At 45.8% G+C, this 27,940-nt stretch overlaps 3 protein-coding genes across 6 annotated transcripts in view; 2 read left to right on the top strand and 1 right to left on the bottom strand.

Annotated features, from left to right (window-relative positions):
- The first annotated feature begins 792 nt into the window (after nt 1-792).
- On the top strand, nt 793-6,905 carry ccng2 (cyclin G2). Its single transcript, XM_034601625.1, has 8 exons — nt 793-947; nt 2,195-2,351; nt 2,460-2,597; nt 3,031-3,281; nt 3,822-3,900; nt 4,033-4,131; nt 5,008-5,207; nt 6,522-6,905. Exons 2-8 carry the CDS (start codon nt 2,247-2,249, stop codon nt 6,652-6,654), a joined length of 1,005 nt encoding a protein of 334 aa, XP_034457516.1. The 5' UTR covers nt 793-947; nt 2,195-2,246; the 3' UTR covers nt 6,655-6,905.
- Nucleotides 6,906-7,461: 556 nt separating this feature from the next.
- Nucleotides 7,462-14,330, bottom strand: taf1c (TATA-box binding protein associated factor, RNA polymerase I subunit C). Of its 2 annotated transcripts, XM_034601504.1 has the most exons (14): nt 13,855-14,330; nt 13,197-13,308; nt 12,907-12,956; nt 12,631-12,726; nt 12,394-12,458; nt 12,035-12,282; nt 11,804-11,932; nt 11,586-11,703; nt 11,436-11,507; nt 11,210-11,345; nt 10,896-11,024; nt 10,420-10,618; nt 10,184-10,321; nt 7,462-10,096 (listed from the first exon to the last, which is right to left on the bottom strand). In XM_034601504.1, exons 1-14 carry the CDS (start codon nt 13,969-13,971, stop codon nt 8,544-8,546), a joined length of 3,162 nt encoding a protein of 1,053 aa, XP_034457395.1. In that variant the 5' UTR covers nt 13,972-14,330; the 3' UTR covers nt 7,462-8,543. The 2 variants fall into 2 exon arrangements, with proteins under 2 accessions (XP_034457395.1, XP_034457396.1); XM_034601505.1 differs by lacking the exons at nt 13,197-13,308; nt 13,855-14,330 and having other exon boundaries at nt 12,394-12,483; nt 12,907-12,924.
- Nucleotides 14,331-14,685: 355 nt separating this feature from the next.
- LOC117771295 (WD repeat-containing protein 7) overlaps nt 14,686-27,940 on the top strand; it is a 64,640-nt gene continuing 51,385 nt past the window's right edge. The window contains exons 1-15 of one of the 3 annotated variants that reach the window (XM_034601496.1): nt 14,686-14,870; nt 15,570-15,741; nt 15,831-15,937; nt 16,071-16,149; nt 16,351-16,525; nt 16,632-16,708; nt 17,285-17,404; nt 17,487-17,632; nt 17,835-17,937; nt 22,313-22,460; nt 22,760-22,875; nt 23,001-23,133; nt 23,252-23,472; nt 23,806-24,001; nt 25,763-25,977. In XM_034601496.1, the coding sequence (XP_034457387.1) occupies nt 15,583-15,741; nt 15,831-15,937; nt 16,071-16,149; nt 16,351-16,525; nt 16,632-16,708; nt 17,285-17,404; nt 17,487-17,632; nt 17,835-17,937; nt 22,313-22,460; nt 22,760-22,875; nt 23,001-23,133; nt 23,252-23,472; nt 23,806-24,001; nt 25,763-25,977 (1,995 nt within the window). In that variant the 5' untranslated portion in view covers nt 14,686-14,870; nt 15,570-15,582. The remainder of the gene's footprint in view (nt 14,871-15,569; nt 15,742-15,830; nt 15,938-16,070; nt 16,150-16,350; nt 16,526-16,631; nt 16,709-17,284; nt 17,405-17,486; nt 17,633-17,834; nt 17,938-22,312; nt 22,461-22,759; nt 22,876-23,000; nt 23,134-23,251; nt 23,473-23,805; nt 24,002-25,762; nt 25,978-27,940) is intronic. The other 2 variants (XM_034601495.1, XM_034601494.1) reach the window with 2 other exon arrangements.

The following is a 27,940-nucleotide window of genomic DNA, read 5'->3' as shown; positions in this document are numbered from 1 at the left end:
AAAGCTGTGATTGTAAAGACGTATTGTGCTAATGGAGATATTGACAATACAAATATAAGTATAAGGTGATTGAAAGACACAAGTAACCCGAGGCAGAGTATTGAAGCCAAATATAAATACAGATTTAAAGATAAATAACTGAAGCTGTACAAAGTTCTGCATTAAACTAACACAACCTGTGAAAGGTTATGGTGCAGCAGATGTAAGTGTGTTTTAAAAAAGTCAAAACAGTGCAAATTCAAAGGGATATAAGAAATATAAAATCAAATACTATATACAGTTATATTCATACATTGAATGTATTTATTTGACTCTATATGTTTCACACAGTCCCTGAGAAGTTTGTACAACTTTCACATTCTGTTATTTTTGACATTTACAACAGAGTTTCTTGTATTTATTAGTCTTTATTACTAAAAGACAGAAGGCACTACGTAATGCCAATCTTGCGTCAGGGCTCTGCGCAGCGATAGGCCAATCAGAGCGTCCCAATTTGGGCGGAATATTTGAACGTAGCAAAGTGCGGCTCGCTGATTGGCTGATGGAGCGGTCAGTCAGTGGGGGAGCGTCTCACGCAGAAGATCGATTCTACTTCAACTCCTGTGGAATTGGTCGATTTATTGACGATCGATTATCGATAATAAAGACGAACATGTTCAGGACTTTGTTAAAACTCGAGTCAAACGATAAAAACAAACGTTTAATCGAACCGTAAAACTCGGGAGGAGGGGACTGCTATTCTGGAAACCTCGCCTCTGATTGGCCGCGGCCGCGTGACGTAGGGCCTGTGGGCGTGAGCGTTGTGGACATCAACAAAGGACAGAAAGAGACAGAAAAGAGAAAGAGGAGGAAGGAGAGAAGGAAGGAAGGAAGGAAGGAGTCCACAGATAGAACAGAAACAACAGAAGCAGCAGAAACACGAGATGTGGATTTAACCTCAGCTGCAGGTAAAGACATCCTCTCACTTCCACTCGGGACAGATTCACTCAGAGACACTCAGAGACACTGACAGAACAGGAGACACGAATGTGACCCATCGACAAAGGGACGTTTATTCATCTTTAATCTTCTCCAACAGAAGATTAATATAGAAACAAACTAACATGTCTGTGGATCTCTTCTCTCAACGCGTTTGAATCGTTGCATTTCGACGGATTGGACGCGGACAGTGTTTCCTGGTCTGTGTCTTTAGAAGAGGACAATCCACTCAGCGAAGTGTTTCCTGTGTTTCCTGTGTGTCCTTGTTGTGTTACTGAGGTTCAAAGTGTGAAACCAGCTGTTTTCTCTCCGTTATAAACAAACATCTGTCTCCACACAGACAGATGTTGTTCTGTTGTCGCTCTGCTCGGATCCTCGCGACCCTTTTAAAAAAAAAACAACCTCGGTTCTGTTTACGACGAGAAACCACAACAACAAGCAGCTTTTATTCGGTTATTTGTTAACAATAAACCTCCATCGTTGATATAACATGTAATGTTTGACATCGTTAATGTTGTCGAGCGGTTTAAATCCATAAAGCCCGTAAGGAAGCAGCCCCTCCCCCGCTCCTCCGACCGGGGGAGCGAATGTTAGCTTGCAGCGGCTAACGCTAGCTTGCTCCGTTAGCATCAGGGGAGCAGGCTAAAGATGGAGGCTTCGGTCGAGAGGAGGCTGTTGTGTTCGCTGCGGGTTGTTTATCAACCGACGGACCGGTGGACAAGCGGTTGTTTTTCTCGGTTCGAGAGCAGAAGGCGTCGACCGGAGGAAATCTGACACCGGAGCCCAGCTGGGGGGGGGGGCTCCGGGCTCCGAGCCCTGGAAGAGAAATACAAGAATAATCCAAACACAGAGAAATGAGCCATTTAAAAACATCAACATGTCAAAAGGTTTTATTTCAGTTTCCAACCAGAAGAGAGGAAACCTGAATCCTCTCGAGTTAAATGCTGTTTCCGAATATGTAAATAAATAATAATGAATAACAAATGTGTAAATGAATAAATAACGATTAGTCATTAAAGATCATTAAAGATAAAGTGGGTATAGAAAGTAAATATATTCATATTGACGTGTAGCAAAGAAAAAATGCAAATGTTTACTTTGGTGGAACAAATGTTGCTCTAGATTAATTTTCTATTATATTTTATTTGACCTTTCTGATTTATGTTGTGTTATCTTGTTTTGAGACTGAATCTGTGCCTTTCCCTGTTTTCTGCAGTGTGATTACTGTGTGAAGGTTCGACATCACTTCCTCCTGTGCCAACCGAGACATGGACGCCTATAAGCTGATGAAGGAGCTGCGGGTGAATTACGAGCAGGAGGTTTTTTATCTGCCTAAAGAAACGGGGCTGGTCCTCATCGAGTCCTCCACACAGGTGAGCACGCCGGACAAACTACTGATCCACAGCATCAGTGAAGTCTAGAAGTCATTAGTGCTGTAACAGATGAAGCAGGTTTATCATCAACACGTCTTTGTTTCACAGGACGACAGTCGGATCTCGGCCAAGTGCAGAGATGCCAAAGTTGAGGACTTGTGGAGTCTCACCAGCTTCTTTGGTTACAGCACGCAGACCTTCGTCCTGGCTGTGAACCTGCTGGACAGATTCCTGGCCATGATGAGGGTGAGAGATTCTTACACATGATAGGAGCAGACACGGGACACCTGAGGACTCTGGTTTTTTTTAGCAGGGGGCGGTGACTCGTTTTTTGTCTGCCTGTGCAGTTTGTAAATGCCCGAAGCCTCAGTTATCATCTGAAGATGCAAATAAAGTAATGTCTACTTTGTTTTGGTAAAAATATTCAGCTTGAATTTATACTTGCACTCAAGAGTCCAGGACTTAAACAAGACACCATCACTCATTGGGACAGTGAGTGTCCCCGGCTGCTGAATGTGTTGTGTCCATCTTCCTTGATCACTTCGCTAAATCATAGCTCCGGTGAAGAGAACGCTGCTTTTGTTGCCAACCCTGTGAAGTGTTCTTTAATAAACTTGGATCATCTCACAGCTTCTGAGCCATTTTCAGACCGTGTCTAACTCACCCTTCACCCCCTCAGATTCAGCCAAAGCACCTGTCCTGCGTCAGCCTCAGCTGCCTCCACATGGCGGCCAAAGTGACGGAGGAGGAGTGCAACGTGACGTCCACCGACGAGCTCATCCGCATCGGACAGTGCAGATTCACGGTCTCCGACCTCGGCCGCATGGAGAAGATCGTCTCCGAGAAGCTCGACTTCAAGTCCAAAGCCATCACTGCCTTAACCTTCCTGCAGCTGTACCATCAGATCGCACTTTCACACTCCACGGACAGGTGAGGTCACAGCGAACAGGAAGTGCAACTGAATCAGCTGGTTATTTTCAGAACCAACTTCAGGCTTTAAATAAACTCATTTCTATTAAAATCGACCTGTTGAGATACTTCACCGATCAAAGTCAACATTTAGACCATTTGATTTATTCTTTCACATCAGCTTCAAACTATTGTTTTTCTGAATAAACCAAGTTTTTCGACACTTCACCGTCCACACCAGAGTTCAGGTTTTCCTCTGATTTGATTGGCAGAGCCTCCTCACACCCCCGTTTCTCACAGTGGTTCGACTCAATGTAGCACAGTTTACTTTCAGCTGACTCCATGTCTGACTGAAGTGCACTGATAAGATTTGTTGTCACCTGCTGCCGGCACTAAAATCTCACACTTACATAACCGTCTCATATTGTTTTTAATATGCACGACCACGTCAATATTCCATTTAACTGCTTTTATCTTAAAAGGTGTTTATGAGACGATGAGAGTTGATTCTGTTTGTGTGACTGACGAGAAACATGCCTGAACCTGACTCTGTGTGAACAGGAAGGAGACTCTGAGCCTGGAGAAGCTGGAGGCTCAGCTCAAAGCCTGTCTGTGCCGAATCTCCTTCTCCAAAGCCAAGGTAGGAATTCACTGCAGAGGGTCAGAGGTCCGACTGGATTACAGCAGCTCAGTCGTCTAATGAGTTTCTCAAAAACCTCGCTGCTGGTTTGATATAAACTGTTTTTTCTTTCTGTCCATTTCCCCCACACAGCCGTCCGTCTTAGCCCTGTCGCTCCTGAGGCAGCAGATCGCAGCTGTTCAGTCGGAGGACATGTTGGAGATCGCCTCTCACATCCAGAGACACCTGAAGGTAAATGACACACTGTGTGACGCACTGGGGGGGGGCACGTCACACCTGTGGACACACACCGTCATGGAAAACAAAAACACACCGCAGCGAGGAGAAAATCCCTATAGAGGAAGTGAGCGCCCCGAGGTTTAGTTCCAGAGAATGTGACCAGTTTCATTTAAGTCCAATTTAAACTGTTGGTATTGTTTCACGATTCCACAGATCAGCTGTGAACAGGAAGTCAGAAACTCCACAAACAGGCTGAAGACTTTTACTATTTAACATGATTCCAGCCTCTGGCAGCAGAATACGAGTGAACACAGGCCTGAATGGATCCGTAGGGGGGGGGGGGGGGGGGGGGCTATGGTTATATAATCTGGTGTCTTGTGACTCAACTCAACACAGTCATGTTTTCCCCATGAAAATCTTCAGTTTGCACACTGATCACATTCCACATTTTATTTCTTGTTTTTCACCTTTTTTACTTTTGATCTAGAAAACAAATGAACAGTGTTTTCATCCTGGACTGTTTTTGAGATTATTAATATTTCAGGTCTTTGCCTGTAGCTGCCACAAAGATATTTAGGTCACCAGGATGTTTCTTTTCAGACCTGAAACATGTTTTCTAGTCTTCAAACCGAATCAGTTGAGTGTTTCGTTTCCTTATTTATATTTTAAACACCACATGAAAACCAATGATCTTATAACATTTGAGCAATGAAACCCCCCCCCCCCCCCGAGGCTGGCTCCCTTCACTTCCTGACCTGGAAGCAGACCCCAGGTCTCTGTTTACCGTCCGTGTTACGTGTTCAGTAATCGGGTTATTTAAAAGGTCCTGATGTCAGTTCGCGTACGGGGCCGCGGGACGAGCGTCTAAACGGTGTTGTCTGGTTTCAGATTGCGGACGGCGAGCTGCGGCTGTGGAGCGAACGCGTGGCTCAGTGTCTGTCGGACTACGCCTCGCCCGAGTGCAGCAAGCCCAACCACAGGAAGCTGCAGTGGATCGTGTCGCGGCGGACCGCCCAGAACCTGCACACCTACCGCAGCGTCCCCGAGCTGCCCACCATCCCCGAGGGGGGCTGGGACGAGAGCGAGAGGTGAGAGCTTCAAACACACCAGAGAGAGATGCTGCCCGTAATAACACAGGGTTCACAGGGGGTCTTTTTCTGAACTTTAGGCCTCAATAATCATAAAGAGGCTCGAATATGACACATTTGGTCTCATATACGTTAAGGACTTCATTATGTCAACTTTCAATGCTACTTCCGCTGCGATTTAAAATTAGTTTTGAAACATGAAACAAGACAATCGTCATGGTCCTAAAAATCTGAAAAAATGTAACTTGTGGAAACCTTGATATTGAAGAAAGTAACCAACATCTTTCACATCAGATTTAGTGAGTTACAGAGAAACTGATCCTCGGGTTCGATATCGAATCAGTCAGTTAAAATACTCAAAATCAGATTCAACCTGGTTCTGTGTTTCACACTTGAACAACCAGTCAGTGAAGCACTGGTTTCATCATGTGACGGCTCAGACCAGGAAACACTGACGACAACACTGACATCAGACGGTTCAAATTCAAAAGAAAACTGACACACACACACACACTGAATGTTTCTATAGCAACACAACACTGATGAACACAGTAAAAACTCTTCTCAGTATTCCAGTTAAACAGAAACTGAAAGAAACTGGTTCAGATCAAAATGTGTCATTTACTTAAATACATTTTTAATACTTTTCTTCTAAAGACTCAAGTCACAGACAGATTAAAATAGTTTTTCAGGTGTGTCTGTGTGTGTGTGTGTCTGTGTGTGTAGTAACACTCCTCTGAAGCAACCAGTTGTGCAGCAACACACAGGTTTCTGTTGTGTTGTAACAGCTGTGACACACACAGCAGCTCTCATGTCTCCCAGCTCTGTATTATGAGATGTGCGAGTCCCTCGTCACGTCCCTCTGACAGACGTTTCCATGACGTCCAACCTCTTATGTAACACTTAACTTCAGGAGGAAGTTCTGTCTCAAGTCAGTCAAAGCAAACATGAGTAAAACCAAACATGGAGACTCTCCCAGCGGACTGAGTGAGAACTCTTTGTTCAACTAAAACCTGACGATCCTCAGACTGAGTCTGAATGACGTCACGCACCACACCTGAGCCGCGATGATCCTTTTACAGATGTTTACAGACGCTGAGTCCCACCCATCATGAGTCAGAGCCTGAGATCAGCTGGTGATCGTCTGACTTTACACCCGTCAGCTCCACCGTCTTCTCTCCTGTAGGATGTTAGTGCTCATGGGCTCCAGTTAAACCGACCTCATGCAGACGGCAGCTCTCTGGTCATTAATGAGTGAATTCTCTGAATGTCTGTGTTGTAACAGCGTCTCTTTGTGTCTTTGTGTCTCTGCAGCGAGGACTCATGTGAGGATGTGATGAGTTCAGGTGAGGAGTCGCTCAGCAGCTCCCTGGGCAGTGACGCCGAGGGGCCGTACTTCCCTCTGCACTACCGCCAACAAAAAGACCGTGAACACCTCGTCGCCTGAAGCCTCCCGTGCCAACCTCTGAACCCCCCCGCCCCCTCCGACGTCCTTTAATTTATTGCTGAATAAGCTGCGGTGCTGGAGGAGACTTGTGTAGCTGAGTGCTCTGGATTCTTCTGGTAGATTTTAGTTAGTGAAAGTGTTGGTGCATGTTGAGACGTCACATTCCAGGATGCGAGAGTTTGAGGATGAACGAGTGATGTTTGGCAGATACACGCCGGGCGACTCGGCGCACGGCGTCTGAAAGGTGCTGAGCTCACCGAGGCCGCGGTGACGCTCGGTCATCGGATCAGAGCAGACACAGTTCTCGTTGTTGAAAAAAATGATTTGCCAAAACATGTGGTGTGTATTTCCTAGAATGTTTTTGACTGTTATTAATCTAAGACTGTTTTTATTAAGGGTAAAGAGAAGTTTGTTCAGAGCAGTCGCGTGGTTTCGTTTCATCCTCGTCAACATCACACTGTCATTCGTGGGGTTTGTTGAAACGAAACTGGAGCGTTGTTATTTCTCAATGACGACGTTTCCAGACGCGTCTGCTCTGATCGTCTGTCACGAGTTTGATTTGCACAGTTTTTCTTTTTAAATCTCATTTCAAGTGTTAAATGGTAAAACTGGAGTTTGCGTTTGAAGAGAAACTGAAGCGTGAGCGACGTTTTGCTTCAGAACCGGAACCTGGCGGTCGCCACAGGGTGTTCAGACTGTGTGTGTGTGTGTGTGTGTGATATATTTAAAGTTGCCAATTTTAGGATGTAGCTCAAAAAAGGTCTTTGATTCTTTTCTGAAAGAATGTTGAATGAAAAGATGTAACTCAGACCACGTGTCCAAAAATTCTAAAAAATGTTAAAAATGTAAAAAAATGTTAATACAAAAACATGTAAAACTGTAAATGATGTACAAAAAAATGTTAATAGTTGTGTAGATATTGAGTTATTTATTCTTTTTTGTCACCTGTACTGAAAAACGAAAATCTTATAAAAAATGTTATTTTTAATCTTTTCTGTCACGTCCATTTTCTTCCATCAAAAACTCTCAGATTAGAAATAAAGCATCAAAATTATGGATTAAATATTATAGAAGTAGGTGGTTCAGTTTTCACATGTTCCTGTCGACGTTCAATGAGAACCAGACTCTTGGAGACAAATGTCTTTGTTTTTATTGAGAAATTCAGTTCTTGTTTGTGTAGAAAAGCAAAAGTATAAATGTTTTATAAAACTAATTTGGCCACTGAGGCGACCTTTCATTTACCAAAATAAAAAACCTAAAGATTTCAGTCCAACAGGTTCAACTAAACAAACACACAGAGTGAAACTAACAAGATGGAGGATGTAGAAACAACAGATTCTCTGTAACTCGAGACGCTGAACTGGTCTGAAACCAACAACAGCTCTGACCTCAGTTAAACCAGCAAATCAGTCACATGACGCTTTCAAGACAAACAAGCAAATAATGTTGTGTAGAGTTTTTCTAATTTAAAAATCATACAGTTTAATGACTATTTAAATATAATAACAGAAGAAGAGCTGAAGCTGGAGCGCAGGAAATCTGTCCAAGCAACAAAACATCAGAGCACAAGCAGGAGCTGTTTCAGGGTTTTGAGTCAGAGAATTAAGAAATGACGTGAAATCAATAAGTTCTGCTGTGGAATCGAGGAAAAAAAACTATATCTCACACACATACATGCATACAAACACACAATCGCCTAAGCAAACAAAAGCCATGACCACAAATCAAATCAAATAAATTCCACTCACTCCTCAAACTCAGCCTCCTTCAGCCTCACGTCTTCTTCGGGGATCCGGAGTTAATCCAGAATAAAAACCACTGTAGATCCAAAACAAAGCCCAAAACCCCAGAAACCGTCTTTTTCATTTCAAAAGGAAAATCCAAATCCATCAGAATCCCATCCGTGACTTCTTCTTCTTCTGAGACGCCTGCGATGACTGCGACGGCCCCGGTCGAGTCTGTGATCCCTGGGACAGCGACTGGGAGAAACCCGACCAGACAAAGTCCTCCCTGGAAGGATCCACCCGCGGCGTCCTCCGAGGGGACCGCACGCCGCTCTCCTCCTTCAGGACGTTTCTCACCTGTGGAGTAAACAGAGCGTCCTCTGACAGATGTCTGCTCCTCCTCAGACTGGCCGATGTGGCCTCTGGTTTCTGCGACAGAGACCGGATGCAGGAGCTGCTGGGAGTCCGCTGGTCACCTTGTTTATCTTTCGCAGGTGTGGTGGTTGGCGTGGGAACTGGGGTTTCACACGTGGTGGAGGGTGTCGTGGCTCTCGGCGTCCCGCACTCAGACTGGGACATTGGCATCATCCCTTCGCTGTCTGACCACGCCCCCTGGCTTGCCGCAGAGGACCAGCCACCTGAATCGGAGAAGCCGCCCAGGTCCTGGTAGCTGATGGAGGAGCAGAAGCTCCCCGACAGCTCCAGGCGTTGGCCGGAGGCTCGCTTCACCGCCTTCTCCCTCCTCCTCTTCCTCCTCAGAGCCTTCACCTTCTCCTCCTTGTTTAGCCCCAGCTTGTCCTCCCACCACGCCCGCCACACGTCCTCCCCCTGCCAAGAGAGTGTGAGGCGCTGGCTCAGCTCATCTTTCCAGGCCTCTGTGTCCACCACGTTGGGCAGCGGTACAGAGTCTGGAGCGGCGAGGGAGGCGGACACGGTCTCGTGAAGCAGCAGCGAGCGCTTGGACATGCACGTCCTCAGATCTCGCCTCAGGCTCTGCACACGCTCCTCCTCTGAAGGATCTCTCGCCTCGCCATCCACGGGCAGGTGGAGAAGACGGTCAGTGCTGTTTGTGAAATGTAGCAAATGTGGGCGTGGCCTCTTTCCACAACTCTTCTTCATCAGTTTCTGGAGCCAGCGTTTCCATGTGACGAGAACGTCTTTGCTGAGCTTCACGTCAGTCGTCTTCTCAGGCGGAACAACGGGACTCGAGCTGCTGGGGCTGCAGAGCGGTTCCTCCGCACCGCTGGGTTCTTTACCGGCTCCAGCTGCGTCTGTCTCTCCTCTGTCCAACTCACCCACGGGACGCGGCTCAGGATCCTCGTCCGGCTCAGGATCATCGTTAACGATCACGGTCAGGCCCAACTGCTTCAGCAATCGACCTTTCTCTCCCATCTGTGAATCCTCGGAGTCAGACAGCTGCTCCCTCTCTGGCGTTTCAGCCACGAACCTCGGCACAGCCTGAGTGGGTCCGATCACTTCCTCATCACTCGACGTGTCCGCCACAACAAGCTGTGAATCCTGTGACAGATGTTCTGCTGGTTTTCTCTCTGGTGTTGGCGCTTCTTTCTCTCGAGGCAGCGTCTCTGCCGCCGGAGGTCGAGACGTGTCAGCGTCCGGACGATCCGGCTCGAGGATCTGGTAGAAAAGATCTCCGGCCTCTGTGAGCTGTACGACACAGATACACTCCTCTCCTCCTTTCTTCTGAACACAAGTCAGACCTGACAACAAACAAAACTACATTATTCCCATCATCCATTTATGACTTTAACTGAATGCACACGCCGTGTCTCCTCGTCCTCACGCACCTGCAGCAGGCGAGGACAGTCTGTTGGTGGCGGTGTCCAGGCGGTGAGGAATCTGGACGGGGAGGAGCTTCAGACTCTCTCTGGGTCTGTGCAGAGCCTGAGGAGGACCTCGACTGAAACAGGCCTCGACTCGACCGCCTGATCAAACAGACACATGCAGAACGTTACAACAGAACTGGAACGTTTAGGAGACTTTGTTTGTATTGCGCTCATAATGCCACCCCCTGTTGACTGACCTGAGTACTGCAGCATGGTGATCTCCTGGGAACTGTAGGAGCCCAACACCACCTTGGTGGTTCTATCCCCGCCCACTACCGAACCGGAGGAGGCGGAGCCAGGGAGGACGTGACAGAACAACGGCGGGGACTCCATCATGTGATCCCACTTGAGCATGGGCACGCCGGGGAAGCGCTCGTCCATGACGTAGGCCGAGTACTGACGGGCGGAGAGAAAACAGTACACGAGTTTCATTGATGGACAAAATGATATGAGATCAGGTGTCGGTGGCGTTTGTCATCGTCTGACATGAAATGAAACTTGTCGAGCTAATGAAGACGCTCACTCAACTGAAGACTGATTATTATTCATGCTCAACTGAAATCTAGTTCATCTTAGTAGATACGTTTCCTCAGGCTCATCCTCACAGATCTGGAATATTTAGACACTTTAGGATCCATTAGAATTTAAATAAAGCTCTGAGTCATTCGTGTACCTGAGTGGTGATGAGGTGGTGGAAGGAGTGGGCGTCTCCCAGATATCTGGACAGGATGAGTCTCTCTCCGCTCCGACACTCTGAGGTGTTGCTGATGCGAAACAGGGTGTGGCCACTGGCGGGACTCGACTGGAAGGAGGGAAGGAGGGAAGAGGAGAGGGACAAAGGTTATGAAGGAAAGAGGGAGTGAAAACAAGGAGGGACGAGGAGATGAAGGAACCAGGAGGAAATAAGTGTGGTCTTTACATTATTGCTGCTTCATCCCACTTCAAAAACAAAATAAAGCAGCCACCATGTTATCCACATCCTCTCACCCTGATGTCTGTGAGCTCCACCCCCGTCCTGTCTGCGTACAGCATCACCCTGGGATGGGCGGAGAATTCGCACCATCGCCACGACGACTTGGCATTGAAGTAGAGGTTGGTTTCCTCCTCCCGAACCTTCAGCATCCTGGTGGGAGAGAACATCATGTTAATGTCTGTTTGACTTTGAGCAGATTAAACCTCAAACTGTCGGAACCATCGTTTAAAACTCTCTCACCCTTTGCCAACAGTCCACAGGTTCGCTGCTCCGCTCTCACTCGCCACCAGGACTTCACCTAAAACATGAGGACTGACGCCACACAGCAGGGACCACGTTATTCTAACGCCTGTGCCTCAAATGAAACGCTCCTCTCTGGCGATCACTGACCTGGCGCTGACGCAGGTCGCGACCTCTGCGGTGTTGACGACCTGAAGCAGACGAGGATCGTTTCCTTCGCTGAACCTCCAAACTCCGCACAGGTGATCGGACCGCACGGCAACACAACCTGCAACAGACACACGAGATGAGAACTCTGCAGCTCGGAGGAAAACTGTGAAGACAGAATGAATTCATCTTAATGTCTAAAATAATTGATTCATTCTTACAGTTGTTGAAGAGGGAGGCGGAGCTGATCTGCCTGATCGGACCTTTCAGATGGAACCTGAACGGGTCGCCGCCAGTCGTCAGAACAGAGGAGCGTCCTCTGTGGTGCTGCAGCTCCACATTGTGGAAGTCTGAGGTACTGCGTTAAGAACCAGACCCATTTTGCTCCATGACATAAAAACATCAGAAGACTCACATCGTCAATAACCTGATTCAGTCTGATTTCAGGATACTAAGTTGGTTCAGTCCCTGGTTTCCTGGGTAGAGAAGGCAGCCGCGCTGAGAGCTGCTCCCCTCAGAGAAGGGGATGAAGGTCAGAGCGCCGCCTGTGGCCCCTTCGAAGAAAACCATACGCTGTCTCTGCTCCGTCAGCTCCTCGTACAGCAGAGAACCCAACAGCTCAGGAGGAACCGAATGCACCGCGTCCGACAGCAGCGCTCCGAACCCGCTCAGCGGTCGGGAACGGTACGTCTTGTGACATCTGAGGAAAAGATGCAACATGACAATAAAAAAATAAACATTTTAAAAAACCATCAACATGAGATTTTGATCCGATTCCAAATCCACTTTCACACTGATCAGGTTCACTCACATTTTAAAGTCCAGGGAAGCGAGGACATTCTTCACCATCCACATGTTCACAGAGTTCTGATTTGTCTGCAAAACAACGACCGCTCAGATTCTGACGACATGAAATATCAATCAGTGTCTCCGGCTCAGGTTCGTTCAAAACATTTGTTTATTTATTATTCAGTGTAACTACATCAAAGACGTTCATAATCTATCAGTTATAGATTTCTAACTGCTTGTTAAATAACCTGAGACTCACCTCGCTCTTTCTTTTTTCAAAGTTGAAGTTTTCGCTCAGAATTTCTCCCATGCAGCCGAAGGCGTCCTGACAGTGATCCATGAAGAAGTTCTGCATCTAAATACAAAACATAATCAAACTTTAACACACGACAAAAACAACGAGAAAGTATAAAGAAAAGATTTGAGGCTGCAGCTGAATTCAGTCCGGTTCTGTTCAGAACAAGTCTGGATGTTTAATCGTTCTGAACCAGACGGAGGACGAGCAGTTTTGTATTTATTCAACCGTTGAACTCACATGTTCTCTGAAGTCCTGAGGATCTGGAGGCTTTGAATGCGACAGGAACGCTGGAGAAATAAATCACAAATGGATCAATAGAAAATAAATTGAGTAAAATACTGTTATTATAATCAATTTAAACAAACAAACAATAAAGACAGATATAAAGATGTATTCACAGATTGATATTCTGTAAAATGAGCATCAGCTGGAAACGCTGAGATGTTTTAGCCGTCAGTGAGAACAGAGTCTCAGCTTCACTGCTCCTGATCTGAACTGGACTGGGAACAGTTTGAGGCCTGACTCACTTCTTTTAGGCTGCAGGAGGGGAACCGGTACCGGCTCGGTGTGACGCCATGTCTCCCCTCGGACCTGATGTCCCGGTGTAAACGTCCAGTTGGAGACAGCACCGGAGCCGCCCTGAAAAACAACAACATAACGAGAGAGTCTGTGAATTCAGACACGGAACAGGTGACACGTTAAAACAGCAAAAATCCTCTCAGAGCAAAAAGAGATCAACATACAAACATAACCAGACCAACGTGGGTGTGTTACATGACTTCTGGAGATGAAAGTGTGACTGTGTGTGTGTGTGTGTGTGTGTGTGAGACAGTGTGTGTGTGTGTGTGTGTGTGACAGTGTGTGTGTGCACTCGTACATAAACACAGTAAATAGTAACATAATAACACGATCGTCTTATAATAATAAATAATAATAATACTGAACAAATTCAAACCAGACAGAATAAATCCGTGGTCAGTGATGTAGTGTTGTTATCTCCACGTGGTTACTGTGAATATTTATCCACTGGTTTATTTCCTTTGCAGAAATGAGCTCTGAGACGTTTGATCGGATGAATTCAAACTGGTTTCTCTCCTCTGACACTTGGTTAAATCCGGATCCTGGATCAGTTCCCCTGATTGAAGCTGTTGCTCCCCGTGTGTGTGAGCCTCTCAGCGGACTCACCTCAGCTCTCACTCGGTCGTAGCAGCCCCAGTTTCCAGCGCAGTGCTCCGGGAGACTGTCCGGAGGTCCGCTGTTATAAAACGAGGGGAACAGCTGCTGGGGGAACTGCTGATCCATGGTGCTAGTTAGTTAAAGTAACCAGCAGGTCAACTAGTGGTGCACGTGTCGCTGTCAGTGTCTGGAAACACGTCTGAACATGTTGTTCTGCGGCTAGGCTAACGTTAGCTCCGCTGTTAGCTAGCACTAAATAAACCGGGGGTTCTTCTTCCGATCATCGTGACACGGACTCGGAAGCTGCGACTACAGACGGAACACAGCAACCGACACGCGGCGACACTTAAAAACACACAGGGCACGAGACAACAACACAGATCCTCAATGAATCCACGAACACGTGCAAAGACGCCATCAGGAAGCCAGAGTCAAGCGGGAGAGCGCGCGCACATCCGGCAACAACAAACACAACTTCCGGTCTCATTTACATTTTTAGTTATTATGATTTTAAAATGAAAAAGAAAGTGATGAAAGAGCGATTTGAGATATTACATCACAAGTAAAGTAACAACTGATGTAATTAAAGAATATAATATGATATAATCGCTGGGTTTTTACCTGTTTGCATTTGGAAAACATACACTACTAGATATTTTGGGAATTTAATTTGAACTTTAAATATGTTCTACTGTTGTTGGTCTTTCTATTTTCATTTATCTCACTGTATAAACACTGATGTCATCTTTGATACGTGATATCTGTCTCAAGGTTTGTATTTCTAACAAGTGTTTTCACTCAGTAAATAAAATAAATAAATGACTACATCAGTTTTATTGTGAAGGCGTCCGAGCGGATGCAGCGGTCGCCTGTCACGTGATCAGACTGTGATCGGCTTGTTTTCGGATCAGCTGCTGAAAACCAGCGAACAGGAGGAAAACACGAGTTTCACTTCATCTCGGGGAGAAAAGTTCATCATCAGCTGCTCCGACAGAGGGACATGTTTCAGTAGGACCTTTATTCTGGTGCGTTTCCGCTGCTCTCATCTCGTTAGCCGCCATGCTAACCCCGGAAGTCGCGACATTGCAGATGCAGATGGACGTTAAACATGTCCTCCCACATCTGATTCATCTTTATTATTAAATATCTCCTATCAGGATTGTTACTGGGATTTTATCAGGTCGTGGGTTTGCTCGCGTGTCTGTGTTTCCGGTTGTGGTGGATGTTAGCATCTCAGCCTTCAAGGTGAATCAATCAACCGTAGCAGATGTTGTGTTGATGTGATGATGAGTAATGATTGACTGTGATCTAATCTGGGAGGTGTTCGATGCTGCGGTGACTCGGTGATTGTGTGTTTGTGGGTCCGCAGCAGCGACACAACAACACAAATCTATGTGTTTGTTTATTTGCAGGGATCCGCAGCTAAATGAGCCAGATTCAGCTCAACAGGCTCATTTCCATCTGTGGTCCCTGGCCAGTTTATTAAATGTTGTATCTGCAGTATAAATAGTTCCCCAGTGGATTCAGATGACACTATGTTGTAATATATATATATACTGATAAAGCAGTGTAGACGTTATTTTCATCCTCCCTTCCAGTATCTGTCCTTTAAGAGTCATGGAGGGATGAAGCCGAAACAAACCTACATTTATAGAACTGTTGAGTTTCATGTCACACCACTGACCACTTTCCTTTTAACTCTCCCTCTCTCCCTCTTTTTCCAGACGCATCACAATAATGTCGGGGAACAGCCTGGTTCTACCCATAGTGCTCTGGGGCCGCACGGCGCCCACCCACTGCATCAGCAGCCTGCTGGTGATGGATGACTTCAGCACCATCATCACCGGCTGCCATGACGGACAGATCTGCCTGTGGGACATGACACCTGAGCTGGAGGTGCTGTTTGATGAACATGATGCTGTTTGTGTGTTTGTTATCAATCTGTGACGTTATCTCATCATCTTATTAAACATTTAATCCCACAGATTTGTCCCAGAGCCATGTTGTTTGGACATACGGCTTCTATCACCTGTCTTTCTAAAGCCAGCACGTGCAGTGACAAGCAGTATATTGTCAGTGCTTCAGAGAATGGGTGAGTACATGTTTAACACACACACACACACACACACACACACACAAACTCACAAACACAGTGAACATTAGAAGTTAAACTTTTGAGCATTCTTTGCTTAATTGTATCTAAACTCACTTTACTCATGTTTCAGGGAGATGTGTTTATGGGATGTGAACGATGGACGCTGTATTGAGTTCACTAAGCTGGCCTGCGCTCACACTGGCATACAAGTAAGACACACACACACACACACACACACACACACACACACACACACACACACACACACACACACACATCCTGTAAGTCCTAAAATAAAAGCGGAGATTCAAATATTTTCTAGTTGATCACAATATTGTCTCTTTTCTCGTCTTGTTGTCGTCTCTCCTCATCTTTTTGTGTCTCCCTCTTTGTCCTCCGTGGTTCTCCAGTTCTATCAGTTCACCATCGGCACGCAAAGGGAGGGACGTCTGCTTTGCAACGGCCATTACCCAGAAATCCTTGTGGTGGACGCCACCAGCCTGGAGGTCCTGTACTCACTGGTGTCTAAGATCTCCCCCGACTGGATCAGCTCCATGAGCATCATCCGATCTCACCGCACACAAGGTGAGAGACCCGGGCGGGGGTGTGGAGCTGTTATCTGCTGCTGGGCTGACGTGTGTTTCATCAGTTATACGACTCTGACGTTAATTTGCTGTCTCTGTCTCTGTAGAGGACACAGTGGTGGCGGTGTCAGTCACTGGGATTCTGAAGGTCTGGATCATCACAGCTGAGGTCAGCAGGATGCAGGTACACCGCCGTTTGTTATAAACAAGCAATCAGCCTCGAGTCAGACGTCTGTGGAAACATCTGCTACTGACCTTTCTGAAAAATACTGTGTTCACATGAAGCATTGAAATCTTATTGAGCAGATAACGATCAGGTAGAGTTGAAAGATACAGAAAATATACATGTGACTGTTATAAATCAGCGACGCAGAGAAGCAGTCGTCTCCTCAGTCCTCACGTTGTTCAACACATCAGTGAATGAAGATGAGAACAATCAAAACACAATAAAACACCTTCACTAGATTCCCCCTAATCCTCCTCCATCATCTTCTTCTTCTTCTTCATCCTTATCAGCTTTGATCTGTCTTTCTATGTTTCTTTTTGGACCTGTGCAAATGAGAGGAGAATGTTTTCTATTACATTACACAAAAGTCAATAGACCTGTGTGAATAGAGAAATTCATAAAATCCCCAAACAAATCCTCTATCAGCCGATCTTTCAGTACCAGTACTCTACTCTTTCAGTTGTTTCCCCCACAGTCTCAGCTTCGATGTGTGTATCAGCTCAGACTCTATAACTCGTGTGTTTGTGTGTTCAGGACCTGGACCCGGTGTTTGAAGAAGAATCTAAACCCATCTACTGTCAGGGCTGTCAGAGTATTTCCTTCTGCACCTTCACGCAGAGCAGCCTGCTGGTCGTCTGCTCCAAGTACTGGAGGGTAAGAGATTAGAGCGACGTACGACCACGACCTGACCCGACCTCAGCTGATGGTTTCATCCATGAATCCGTGTTTGTCTCAGGTGTTTGATGCAGGCGACTACTCGCTGCTCTGCTCGGTGCCCAGTGACAGCGACCAGGCCTGGACCGGGGGAGAATTCATCGCTGCAGACAAAGTCATCATCTGGACCGAAGACGGCTGCAGCTACATCTACAAGCTGCCCGCCAGGTAAACCTCACGCTTTGAAACTGTCTCCTCTGGGTCTCGTGTCCCTGCTCGGTATCTCCTGACGTCGTCCACATCACGGAGGAAGACCACAGATCCACCGTCATGTTCAGATAAAGTCACGGGAGCTGTACAGGCAGAGATTGAAGTTCTTTCATAGGTTTGTGCCCTGAACTTGGACTTTCTGTGTTTGTGTGTTTCCCAGTTGTCTGCCTGCGAGCGAACACTTCCGCAGTGATGTTGGTAAAACTAAAGAAGGCTCCATCCCTCCTCTGGTCTACAGCATCGCCAGCCGCTCCGACAAACAGGTCAGTGTTTCTCCTCTGACGCTTGACAGCACAGATAAGAGATGGGAAACTGAAACTGTCATCGCAGTGTTAGTTGATACTGAAACTGGAAAAAGGAAGTGGTGGTCAATGGGTTTTTTTACCACATTGCAATGACAAGCAGAAATGTTAGAAACAAAGCTTTTGTAATTTTTGTGTCTGAGAATTTCAAATGCAACAGTAACAGCAATAGTCTCTTATTAAAGACGATTAAAGACTTAACCACTCACAACAACAACAACACACATATATATATATATATATATTCATTTATCTGCTCTTTTTCTAAACAATCTGTTTCCAGGTAAACACAGAGAAGCAGAAGCAAATGATCTGTTGGCAAAGTCTGGAGAAGTCAAGTAATTCTGACGTCTTTGAAAACATGGATCAGCTCAGAGTCGCACACTCGTAGCTGTTGTGTGAACCTGAGACTCGACAATACATCAGTTTACTGTTTACTTTCTGTCTTATGCACTTTCCACCTCACTGTAATTTACAGGCAGATATAAAAACACACAAAACACGAAAACATGTAATTTTACACATAGAAAAAGTCGACCACAACTAGTTGGTTCATTACAGCAGAAAAACGCAGGAAAGTCCTGGAGATGATCCGAATGAACCCGTCAGGCTTCTAGCTGTGATCCGCTGCAGTGAACATTATGTTCAGGTAGATGTGTGTAGTTCTGTTTCTGTGTCGGCTGTGTATTTGTGTTTCGTCTGCACTGGTCCGTTATGATCAGGACTCACTTCAGACACATGGATTCAAACCTGGTGACGATTTAACGCTCACGTGTCGGAGAAGTTGTCGGTCGACATCAGAGCTGGTTTCACTTTGGATGTGTCAACAACGACCTGATTTTAAAGTGGTGACAGGAGCTTCATACATCGGCCACTTCTCTGTTTTTCTTCTACTCCTTGAAGACGTCGAGCGTTTCGCACTCAAACAGCTGGAGCCCAGTTCTCCAGGGAGAGAAGCTCTTATTCAAACAAGATTTGCTTCCTTCATTTCTGTCTGTCTTTTTATTTCTTCACCTGTGAAACTTGATTGTGTTGACACCTCCTGTCTCTGTCTGTTGGGATTAAACACATCTCTCCTTTGAGGCCATTATTTCAATATCAGGTTTGATTTAATTCTAAAAATAAAACCTCCAACCTTCAGATCTTTACTGATCGTATTGACTAAAACTCATCTGTAGGTTTTTATTCTCGAAGGTTTGGTTTAATCCATGTGTGTGAACCTGACCCCTGATGTTTTGTGTCTATTTATAATTTCGGTCCCTCAGTATCTTGTTCTGTGTGTATTTATAATTTATTGTCTTGTAGGTATTACTTTGTCATCTGTGCCCTTTTCTTTATTTTTGTTCCTTTTGTATTATCCTCCCTCGACCTCCTCGCTCCTCTCAGAAGGAAGAGGAAGGGGAGGAGGAGGAGGAGGAGGAGGAGGAGGAGGAGGAGGAGGTGGTGGAGGTGATGTGCCTCCCGGCCAGCGGGTGCGACTTGGAGCTCTACACCCCAGAGCCGCTATACCGTCACCAGCCTATAGAGGCGCCAGTAAGCCCCAGAAAATACATACTGAAAAACAACGAGTGGAAGAAAAAGGTTTTCACCTTCACGGCTGAGCTGCTGGTCACAGTTATTACAACTTTACTGTCACACGGTTAGAAGGTGATCTTTTAAAAATCTAGATAAGTAATTCCAGATTGAGGCCAATTTGTGTCTGAAAAAGAACAAAACAAAACCAAGTTAAATGGTTTCAGATTGATTTACTGCAACATTTCTACCACATCACTGGTTTAACACGTTTAACCAGTTAACTACAACATGTTTATTGTTCATAAAATTGATGATCCAGCATTTGAATGTGTCTTTTACTGACGGGATATTTATAAAATCTAAACGCATATCATAGATAATATGAATTTAATTAGTGGTGCAACTAATCACACCAGTGGAATCAGTGAGGTACATGTTTTTAACACATCAGTTACTCAGTTTTATCTGAACTGTGACTTTGCAGCTCAGCCAGAAAGTGACACGTAGACGAGAGGAGCAAACTGTGGGAACAGAAGTGAAAACCCTGACGTCCACTCAGTGGCTCATCCTCACTCGGCACCGTGGAGCATTAAACACGAGACACGTTAATTAGTCCTGAAAGCAGAAGAACTCAAGCTGAGAATCAGTGTTTACACTTTAAATAATAAACCTGATTTATTAGCCAATGTCTCATCTATAGAGGAATTTGACCTCCTCCTTTTTACTACTATATATTTCTAGTCAATAATAAACAAATGTCCAATGATAAAATCAGTTATAAACTGGTTAATTATCATCTTAAACTAGCTAGTTTTTACTGGTGACCGTGAAACTTGATCCTTGTTTCTGACTGTTTGTCTCGACCTTTATCTGCTTCCACACGTCCAGGAAGGTTTTAATTATAACGATTATTTAAAAACGACTGAACTGATTAATGATATTTTGTGAAGGAGGGGTCACGACCCAAGGAAGAACTTTTAGAATTTTGGAGCGGATCAGCGTTAACGGGCGGATCCAGAATCTATTTTCTTAGTTTTCTTTAATATGACGAGATGTGGCGTTGGGTCTACTCTCTCCAATCACCGCTGTGACCAATGGGTTTAGAGGAAACGCCCCACGACTCTCTACAGATTCCTAATGCAGGAGAGTTGATTACAGGATGCTCTAGCTTGTTCAGGTGTCTGAGGAGGAGTCTGAGGGAAAGTGTTGGAATGGAGGCGTGAGCCGCTGAGTGGACGACAGTGAAGTGTCTGCTTTGTTTGCTCCGCTCCGTGTTTTCCTTCCTTCCTGCCTGACTGACGGACTGAACTCATTCTGGTTCACCTGGACTCATTCTCTCTTCCCACTAAAACAAAGCTCCTCCTCCAAAAGCACCATCACCCTCCTCATCTGCCTTCATACTGATGAAGATGCATGAAAGTCCCCGAGCTGCTTCTTAACCACGACAACGACCCGCTGAGATATTTTAGACTGTCTTCACATTTTACATATTTATGGTTCACTATTTATAATACTGACATATTCTGAAGTGTATGAACTGAAGTACTGGATTCAGATAGGAGAAGAGGACGTGGTGTTTCTGTGTGTGAGGTTTTCTTTGCGTTTGTTTCTTCCTTGTTTGTATTCCAGGCGGGTGGGGTTAGTCTTTCTGAACCCTCAGCAGTTAGTCAGCGCTCACATCTCCTGACGTGTGACAAATCCCATTAACAGTTTATAGAATTCAGAAATAACCAGTTCTTTGTTTGAGAAGTGTAAATAAGAGAAGAGCTGATTTTTATCACATTTAAATAAGATATATTTTTAACTTTATGATCAGTTTTAACTTTTTTTTCCGTGGCCTACAAAGCAAATACACATTTAGGTTTCCTCTTTCTATGAGTAGCCCCCCCCCCCCCACAGTGACGTCTGGGAACCATCCACAGTTTGACTCGTCTCTGCTTCCCTCCCCCCATCTCCTCCATTACGTCTCAGTGACCTCTGATCATGTTTGACTTTCTTTAAATGTTGAGATGTAAATCATACGTCTATAAACCCAGCATGTTCGACTCGTAAGTATCGAGACAAAATAAAATCAGCCCAGGTTTTGGTGATTGTTGACAAAACTGACCTCATATTTCACAGTGCCCCCCCCCGGTGAGTTTCCCCTCAGGCTCTCATTTATCCAGAGCCATAGATCTGACACAACCGTCTATGGCTCTTGATTCAGTCCATGATTTCCTTCAGTGGACGGACGTTTCACCTCAGCCCAGGGAAACTCACCCGTTAGTGGACGATGTAGTCGGTGTAGAAGTCACCTGATCTGAAGGGGGAGGCGTGGTGAGAGTCATGTGACTGATGATGTCATGTAGGAAGCCACTGACGCTTTGAGGATTCACAGATTCAAGTGAAGCATTAAAATAATGATCTTAGATGTATTATTCTGTGTGTTAGTCCCTGGTGGTTCAGCTTCAGTCCCACGACTCTCATCCTGTCGGTTCCTCCTGACGTCAGTATGTTTGTCCAGCTGCGGAGGAGCCGGAGGTCCAGAGGAGTCTGAGCTGTTTGGTCCTGTTTCCTACAGTTTGCTGTGTGTTGTTGTTTGTGATTTTTATTAAGACGACCAGAGAACAGAACCAAACATTTCAGCTCCACATGGACCTCAGACGTAAAAAAAACAACAACCCAGCATCAAAAACGTCCAAAATATCCACTAGTTCTTCTCTTCCCATCTACTGAGTTTTGTTTTCACGTGTTCTGGGGAAATAAACTGTTCTAGTTCCTAAAGAGAGAGAGAGAGATCTCAGGTTTTCAGTTGTTGACGTCCGTATTTGTCGTCCTGCAGCTTTTGATCTGTCCTCCCGTGACTCGGTTCTTCTTCGGCCGGCGGGAGCCCTTCCACAAGCTGCTGATCCAGGGGGACTCGGCCGGCAGGCTGTCCATGTGGAGCATCCCGGAGACCTCGCCCCTGCAGCCGCTGTCCACCGCCGCTGGTAAGGACGCCGGGACCTGGAGGGGGACATCACAGAGCTGAACAAAACACTCTGCTGAACAATAACGTTTATGAGCTTTTGTGTGAAGTAGGATGAGAAACTAATAACTTGAGAAAGTGGTGGTAAAAGTGGGACATCTAGTGGCCAATGTTTGTAACGACGATGATAGGAAAATGAAGGCTTGAAAAAAAAGGATTCAAACTCATTTACTTCACATTTGCTCGAGGCCTCTAACTTACGTTTTATTTGATGAAAGTCTCACTTGTCTCTGGTTTGATCGTATCTTCTTCTCGCTGCAGAGCTGCAGGTGTCGTCCACCGTCAGTCTCCAGGAGGCGTTTGATAAGTTGACCCCTGTGTCTGCCGGGATCATCGACCAGCTCAGTGTCCTGCCCGGCAAAGAAGAACCCATCAAGGTAAATTCATGATTTAATTCAATACTGGAAACAAGGGAATTCCAAGCAATTTACATTTTATTACAGTTGGTACCTTAAACCTTTTGGATAATTGTTGCTCCCTCGTTCTGTGTGTTTCTCCCCAGGTGACGGCGAGCGTATACATCCCCTCTCAGGGCCGCATGGTGTGCGGCAGAGAAGACGGCAGCATCATCCTGGTTCCTGCCACTCAGACCGCGATCGTTCAGCTGTTGCAGGGGGAGCACATGCTCCGCAGAGGTGAGGAGGGGGAGGGACGTCCAGGGAGAATAAGCTTTATTATCAACCGCTAGATTTTAGTTGTCACAAAACATGTTGTTTCAGTGTCTCGTGTCCATTCTGTCCGTCTGTCCCACAGGCTGGCCGCCCCATCGCACCCTGCGAGGTCACCGGAACAAGGTGACGTGCGTCCTGTATCCGTACCAGATCTCCCCCCGCTACGACCAGCGCTCTCTGGTCTCCGGAGGCGTGGACTTCTCTGTCATCGTCTGGGACATTTTCACCGGGGAGATGAAACACATCTTCTGTGTCCACGGGGGAGAAATCACGCAGCTCATCATCCCTCCTGAAAACTGCAGCGTAAGACGTCTGACACACGTCCCTGTTTGTCTCTGAGACCTGTTTTCTCTTTCACCTTTCTTTCAACACGGGAAACACAAGGGAAATGTCCTCACTCTGTCTTTATACTTTCTTTCCTCCTCGTGTTGTGGAATCTACTGAAAAACAGTGTTTTGTTGCTGACATTAGATCAAAATGCTACAGGGTTGATGTTGTTGAGGTAGAAATACCTTTAAAATGGTGTTGAGGTCAAATGTGGCACCCACACACACACACACACACACACACACACACACACACACATCTATCTGCTCGTTTCCTTGATGATCACAACGCGCTGTGTTTCCTCTGCAGACCCGCGTGCAGCACTGCGTCTGCTCGGTGGCCAGCGACCACTCCGTCGGCCTGCTGAGTCTCAGGGAGAGGAAGTGCATCATGCTGGCGTCGCGACACCTCTTCCCCATACAGGTCATCAAGTGGCGCCCGGCAGACGACTACCTGGTGGTGGGATGCTCCGACGGCTCCGTCTACGTCTGGCAGATGGACACAGGTGAGAACCGTGTGCTGTACCTGTCACTGCCAACATACATGAGCAATGCATCCACTAGAGGGCAGTGCAGAGTCAGGTCTGTGACGAGGTCTACAGACGTTTTAATGAGCCTTGTTTCTTTAACATGTTCTACCATCAGCTGATCGGTTGAGCTGAAGCCTGACACTCTAATCTAAAGTCTCTTTTTAGAAACTTCTGGCTTTGTTCACATTTCTTCCTCGTTATGTTTGTCTCACCTGAACTGTTAGCTACGCTCCCCCCCCCACGTGTTACTGCACTGTTCAGTTTGATGAGCTTCCAGAGGACGTGCGGTACGGAACAAAGGCTCCGCCCATTTCCTTACACGTATCTAACGTTGAACACAAATGAGCCTTTAGAGGTTTTTATTTTAACACAGATACAAGATTCATATTGATCGTCTCATCTCACTCGCTGCTCCTCGGCGCCCTCTACCCTCTGTTCGGTTTACACCAAGACACAGTGATCAGCCGGCAACATGTATGTGGCGCAGCGTCAAGGTAACATTAAGTTGAATGATGACTAGCCACTGGAAAGAAGACCGTGTGTGTGTCTGTGTGCGTGTGTGTGTGTGCGTGTGTGTGTGCGTGTGTGCACGACCTGAATGAGTGCTGGGAGATTGCAGGGTGACTAAGTGTGAAATTAAGGAAGGTGTGTGTGAAGTCAGGCGTTAGACATGTAATAGGCTCAGAGTCTCTCACACACACAGACACACACACACACACACACACACACACACACACACACACACACAGGTATAATGGTGCCACTTCTCCTCTCACTCAATACCAGAGCCAATACTGATGTCAGCTCTGTCTGCAGCTAATGATGTCTCTCTAAACCTTTCTGTGGCTTTTCTCTGAAGAATTGTTGCAGCGAGGAGACTCTGTCTGTGACCTGAATCATATTCCAGAGATAATAGATGATGAGACAAAGTGTGGAGGGAGATGGTCTGAGAGAGAGAGAGCGTTTGCCAGATTGATATAAATAGAAGAGGAGAGCAGGGATGAGAAAGATTGATAGACACAGGAATAAAGAGGGAGTGAGACGAGAGGCACAGAAAGATGGAGGCTGAGATAACGTCTGTCTGCTTCCTCTCCTGCGACACACGGACACATTCCACAGAAACAGGAGGAGGAACGACTGACCTGTGGAATCAGGGAAACGATATTACTAGAAGTGAATCAATACGATAAAGGAAACGCTGGTTTATTAAAAACAATCATTGTTGCATTCACATCATATATGTTCTTTATATGTTGTACATTTCATCGTGTTTATATTGTTTCTTTATTCTTTACTTATACATCGGGATTATTGTGTAGATCTGCACCAAATTCCACCTTTTCATATGTAGATACCTGATTTTCTTTTCATAAAGATCTTTGTATTATTTTTTTGAGAAATTCACAAAAAAATTTAAAAGAAAATAGTGGAAAAGAAATTCTGCCAGTTAGAATGAATCTTCCTCCTCTGCTCGACCTTTCTGGAAGTTTCCAGACAATCGGTTGTGTAGTTTTTGTGTAACGCTGCTAATGGACAGAAAAACGTACACAGCGGAGGAAATGAGACATGAGACATCGTGTGTCAAGCTAATTTTAGCCTGAAGGTGGCGCTAGGAAAGATCGTGAAGTAATGTGAATATCTGAGACTCGTTTATATTAAAAAAAGATCATGTGTGTGCAGTAGTTGTTGAGTTGTCTCGATCGTTGTGTCACACATGACTGGTCATTGTGTTTCCAGGAGCCTTGGACCGGTGTGTGATGGGAATAACGGCGGTGGAGATCCTGAACGCCTGTGACGAGCTGGCGCCGGCCACCGTGGACGCTCTGAGCCACTCGGCGGTGAACCTGAAGCAGGCGATGACTCGCCGCAGCCTGGCAGCGCTGAAGAACATGGCCCAGCACAAGCTGCAGACGCTCGCCACCAACCTGCTGGCTGCAGACAACGCCGACAAGGTACAGACGCACAACGTCCTGAGAGACACACAAACACACACAGGTCAGAAAGCTGGCCGAAGTCACAGTCCAATTAAAACGCTGCTGGAGACAAACCAAAGGTCAACAATACTGTGAGTGTGTGTGTGTCTCTGTGTGTGTGTGTGTGTCTGTGTGTGTGTGTGTGTGTGGGAGATAAACAGACCGCTGGTGTCTCCCAGGGACGCATGAACTATCTTAAATGTCAGAAACAGTGCAGTGTTTCTTTCCTCCGAGCTTGACTTTCCCGGAGAGCAGCTCAGATTTAAAGTGATGATGCAAGTCAGTGCTGCAGAACTGACGCGACGGCCCCGTTCACACCTGGTGTTAAACCTCCGAGAGCTGCAGGTGTGAACGAGCCTCAGAACACGTTCTCTCTGAAAGTCGACTCGTAGAAGCAGAGACTTGAAGCTTTAATGCCGTTGAACCCAATTTTCTCTTGATCAGAAAAATAGCTGTAGTTTTGTCATATTTTATAAATCCTGAAGAAATTCAGATTTCACATGTTCGTGTGACTCTAACGACGGATTAATCGACTCTCTGTCCGTTAAGAAGTTGTTTTCATTCATTCTGCGGCCGTGTGAAGCTTTTTAGACTTTTTAACAGCTTCACTCTGAGATTATTCACAAGCTCTGTCCGGCGTCGGCCTCATCACCAGAAGCTCTGGAATCTCCTCGTCTTTCCAAGTTGACGTCTTCGTCTTCTACGTGTACGGCTCCTCTTCTTCATCCTGAGATGAAGTTTCACGTCCTTCACGTGTTAGAAACCTCATCAACATGAATTTTCTAACATTGACTCCCTCTGACATGTTCCAACATTTGCGTATCTCACAGCCAGAACCTCCAGAACAAGTAGAAGTTAAAACTATAGATATGTTTTCTCCGACGGGATGATGTGATGTGTAGTGACGGAGTAAACCCGGCCCACCTGCTTCCTCCCTGCACGGAAAACAAACACCATGAATAATTTAGGATTTGAGCAGTGTTTAGTTCAGCTGCTACAGTTTGACTTTTACAGTTTCGCTCTGAATCCTTTTTCCTCCGCGTCTCGTCCTCTCCTCGTTTTGTCGTTTTTTCTCCAGAATAACCTTTTGTGTTGTTTCTTTCCTGCCTCTGTGTTTTGGATTTACTGTAGGTGTCCCCCAGGCTTTTCCTGCCATAACTGCCCATAATCACAGCTCTTTTCTGAAAAGGCCAACACACACACACACAGCAGCTGCAATCTGTCCCCCCCCGCTCCATCAGAAACACATCATCTGTTCGTGTTTCTCCAGCTCGGAGTCGTTTCTCCTCATATCTCCTCAAATTATGGGTCAAAACCACCACTTTCCCCTGTGTGGGAGTGTCTGTGTGTGTGTGTCTGTGTGTGTGTGTCTGTCTGTGTGTGTGTCTGTGTTTGTGTGTGTGCACGCTCCCCCACAGGGAGTAATGACAGATAATGACCATGAAATGTCAAACTATCAACCCGAGCATTACACCCAGCCAGCTGTAAGTCGTGTGTGTGTGTGTGTGTGTGTGTGTGTGTGTGTGTGTGTGTGTGTGTGTGTGTGTGTGTGTGTGTGTGTGTGTGTGTGTGTGTGTGTGTGTGTGTGTGTGTGTGTGTGTGTGTGTGTGTGTGTGTGAACAGCTGATGTTGGTTTGTGTGTGTGAGGATGTTGTCGTGTGACTCTGAGTTTGTCTAGTTCCAGTTTTGCTGAAGCAGCTGATGTGTGAATGTTTTGTCATTAGTTAATAAATAGAAAATTACTTTACTGTAACTCTGATAATTAATTGATTAGTTTTCAGCAATTTAATCAACTAAGACATTTTGTCAGAAACAGATATTTTAAGATTACATTTTTTTAACTGAAAAAAACAAATTATTAATCAATAATATTAGTTTGCTCACATAAAGACTATATAGTTGAAGATTTAGAAGAAAGTCTGTGTCATTGTAAATATGTAAA

Source organism: Hippoglossus hippoglossus, chromosome 12, assembly GCF_009819705.1.
Source record: "Hippoglossus hippoglossus isolate fHipHip1 chromosome 12, fHipHip1.pri, whole genome shotgun sequence".
In the NCBI taxonomy this organism is placed as follows: Eukaryota; Metazoa; Chordata; class Actinopteri; order Pleuronectiformes; family Pleuronectidae; genus Hippoglossus; species Hippoglossus hippoglossus.
Note: the sequence above shows the minus strand (reverse complement) of the source record. Positions and strands in the feature narration are given on the sequence as shown.

Bases quoted from the DNA above. Each gene is read 5' to 3' on its own strand.
- taf1c (XM_034601504.1), bottom strand. From the start codon at position 13,971: ATGGATCAGCAGTTCCCCCAGCAGCTGTTCCCCTCGTTTTATAACAGC. The intron at 13,309-13,854 runs GTGAGTCCGCTG...GTTGTTTTTCAG, and splicing joins ACGACCGAGTGAGAGCTGAG to GGCGGCTCCGGTGCTGTCTC. The intron at 12,459-12,630 runs GTGAGTCTCAGG...GTTGTTTTGCAG, and splicing joins TTGAAAAAAGAAAGAGCGAG to ACAAATCAGAACTCTGTGAA.
- ccng2 (XM_034601625.1), top strand. From the start codon at position 2,247: ATGGACGCCTATAAGCTGATGAAGGAGCTGCGGGTGAATTACGAGCAG. The intron at 3,901-4,032 runs GTAGGAATTCAC...TCCCCCACACAG, and splicing joins TCTCCTTCTCCAAAGCCAAG to CCGTCCGTCTTAGCCCTGTC. The intron at 4,132-5,007 runs GTAAATGACACA...GTCTGGTTTCAG, and splicing joins ACATCCAGAGACACCTGAAG to ATTGCGGACGGCGAGCTGCG.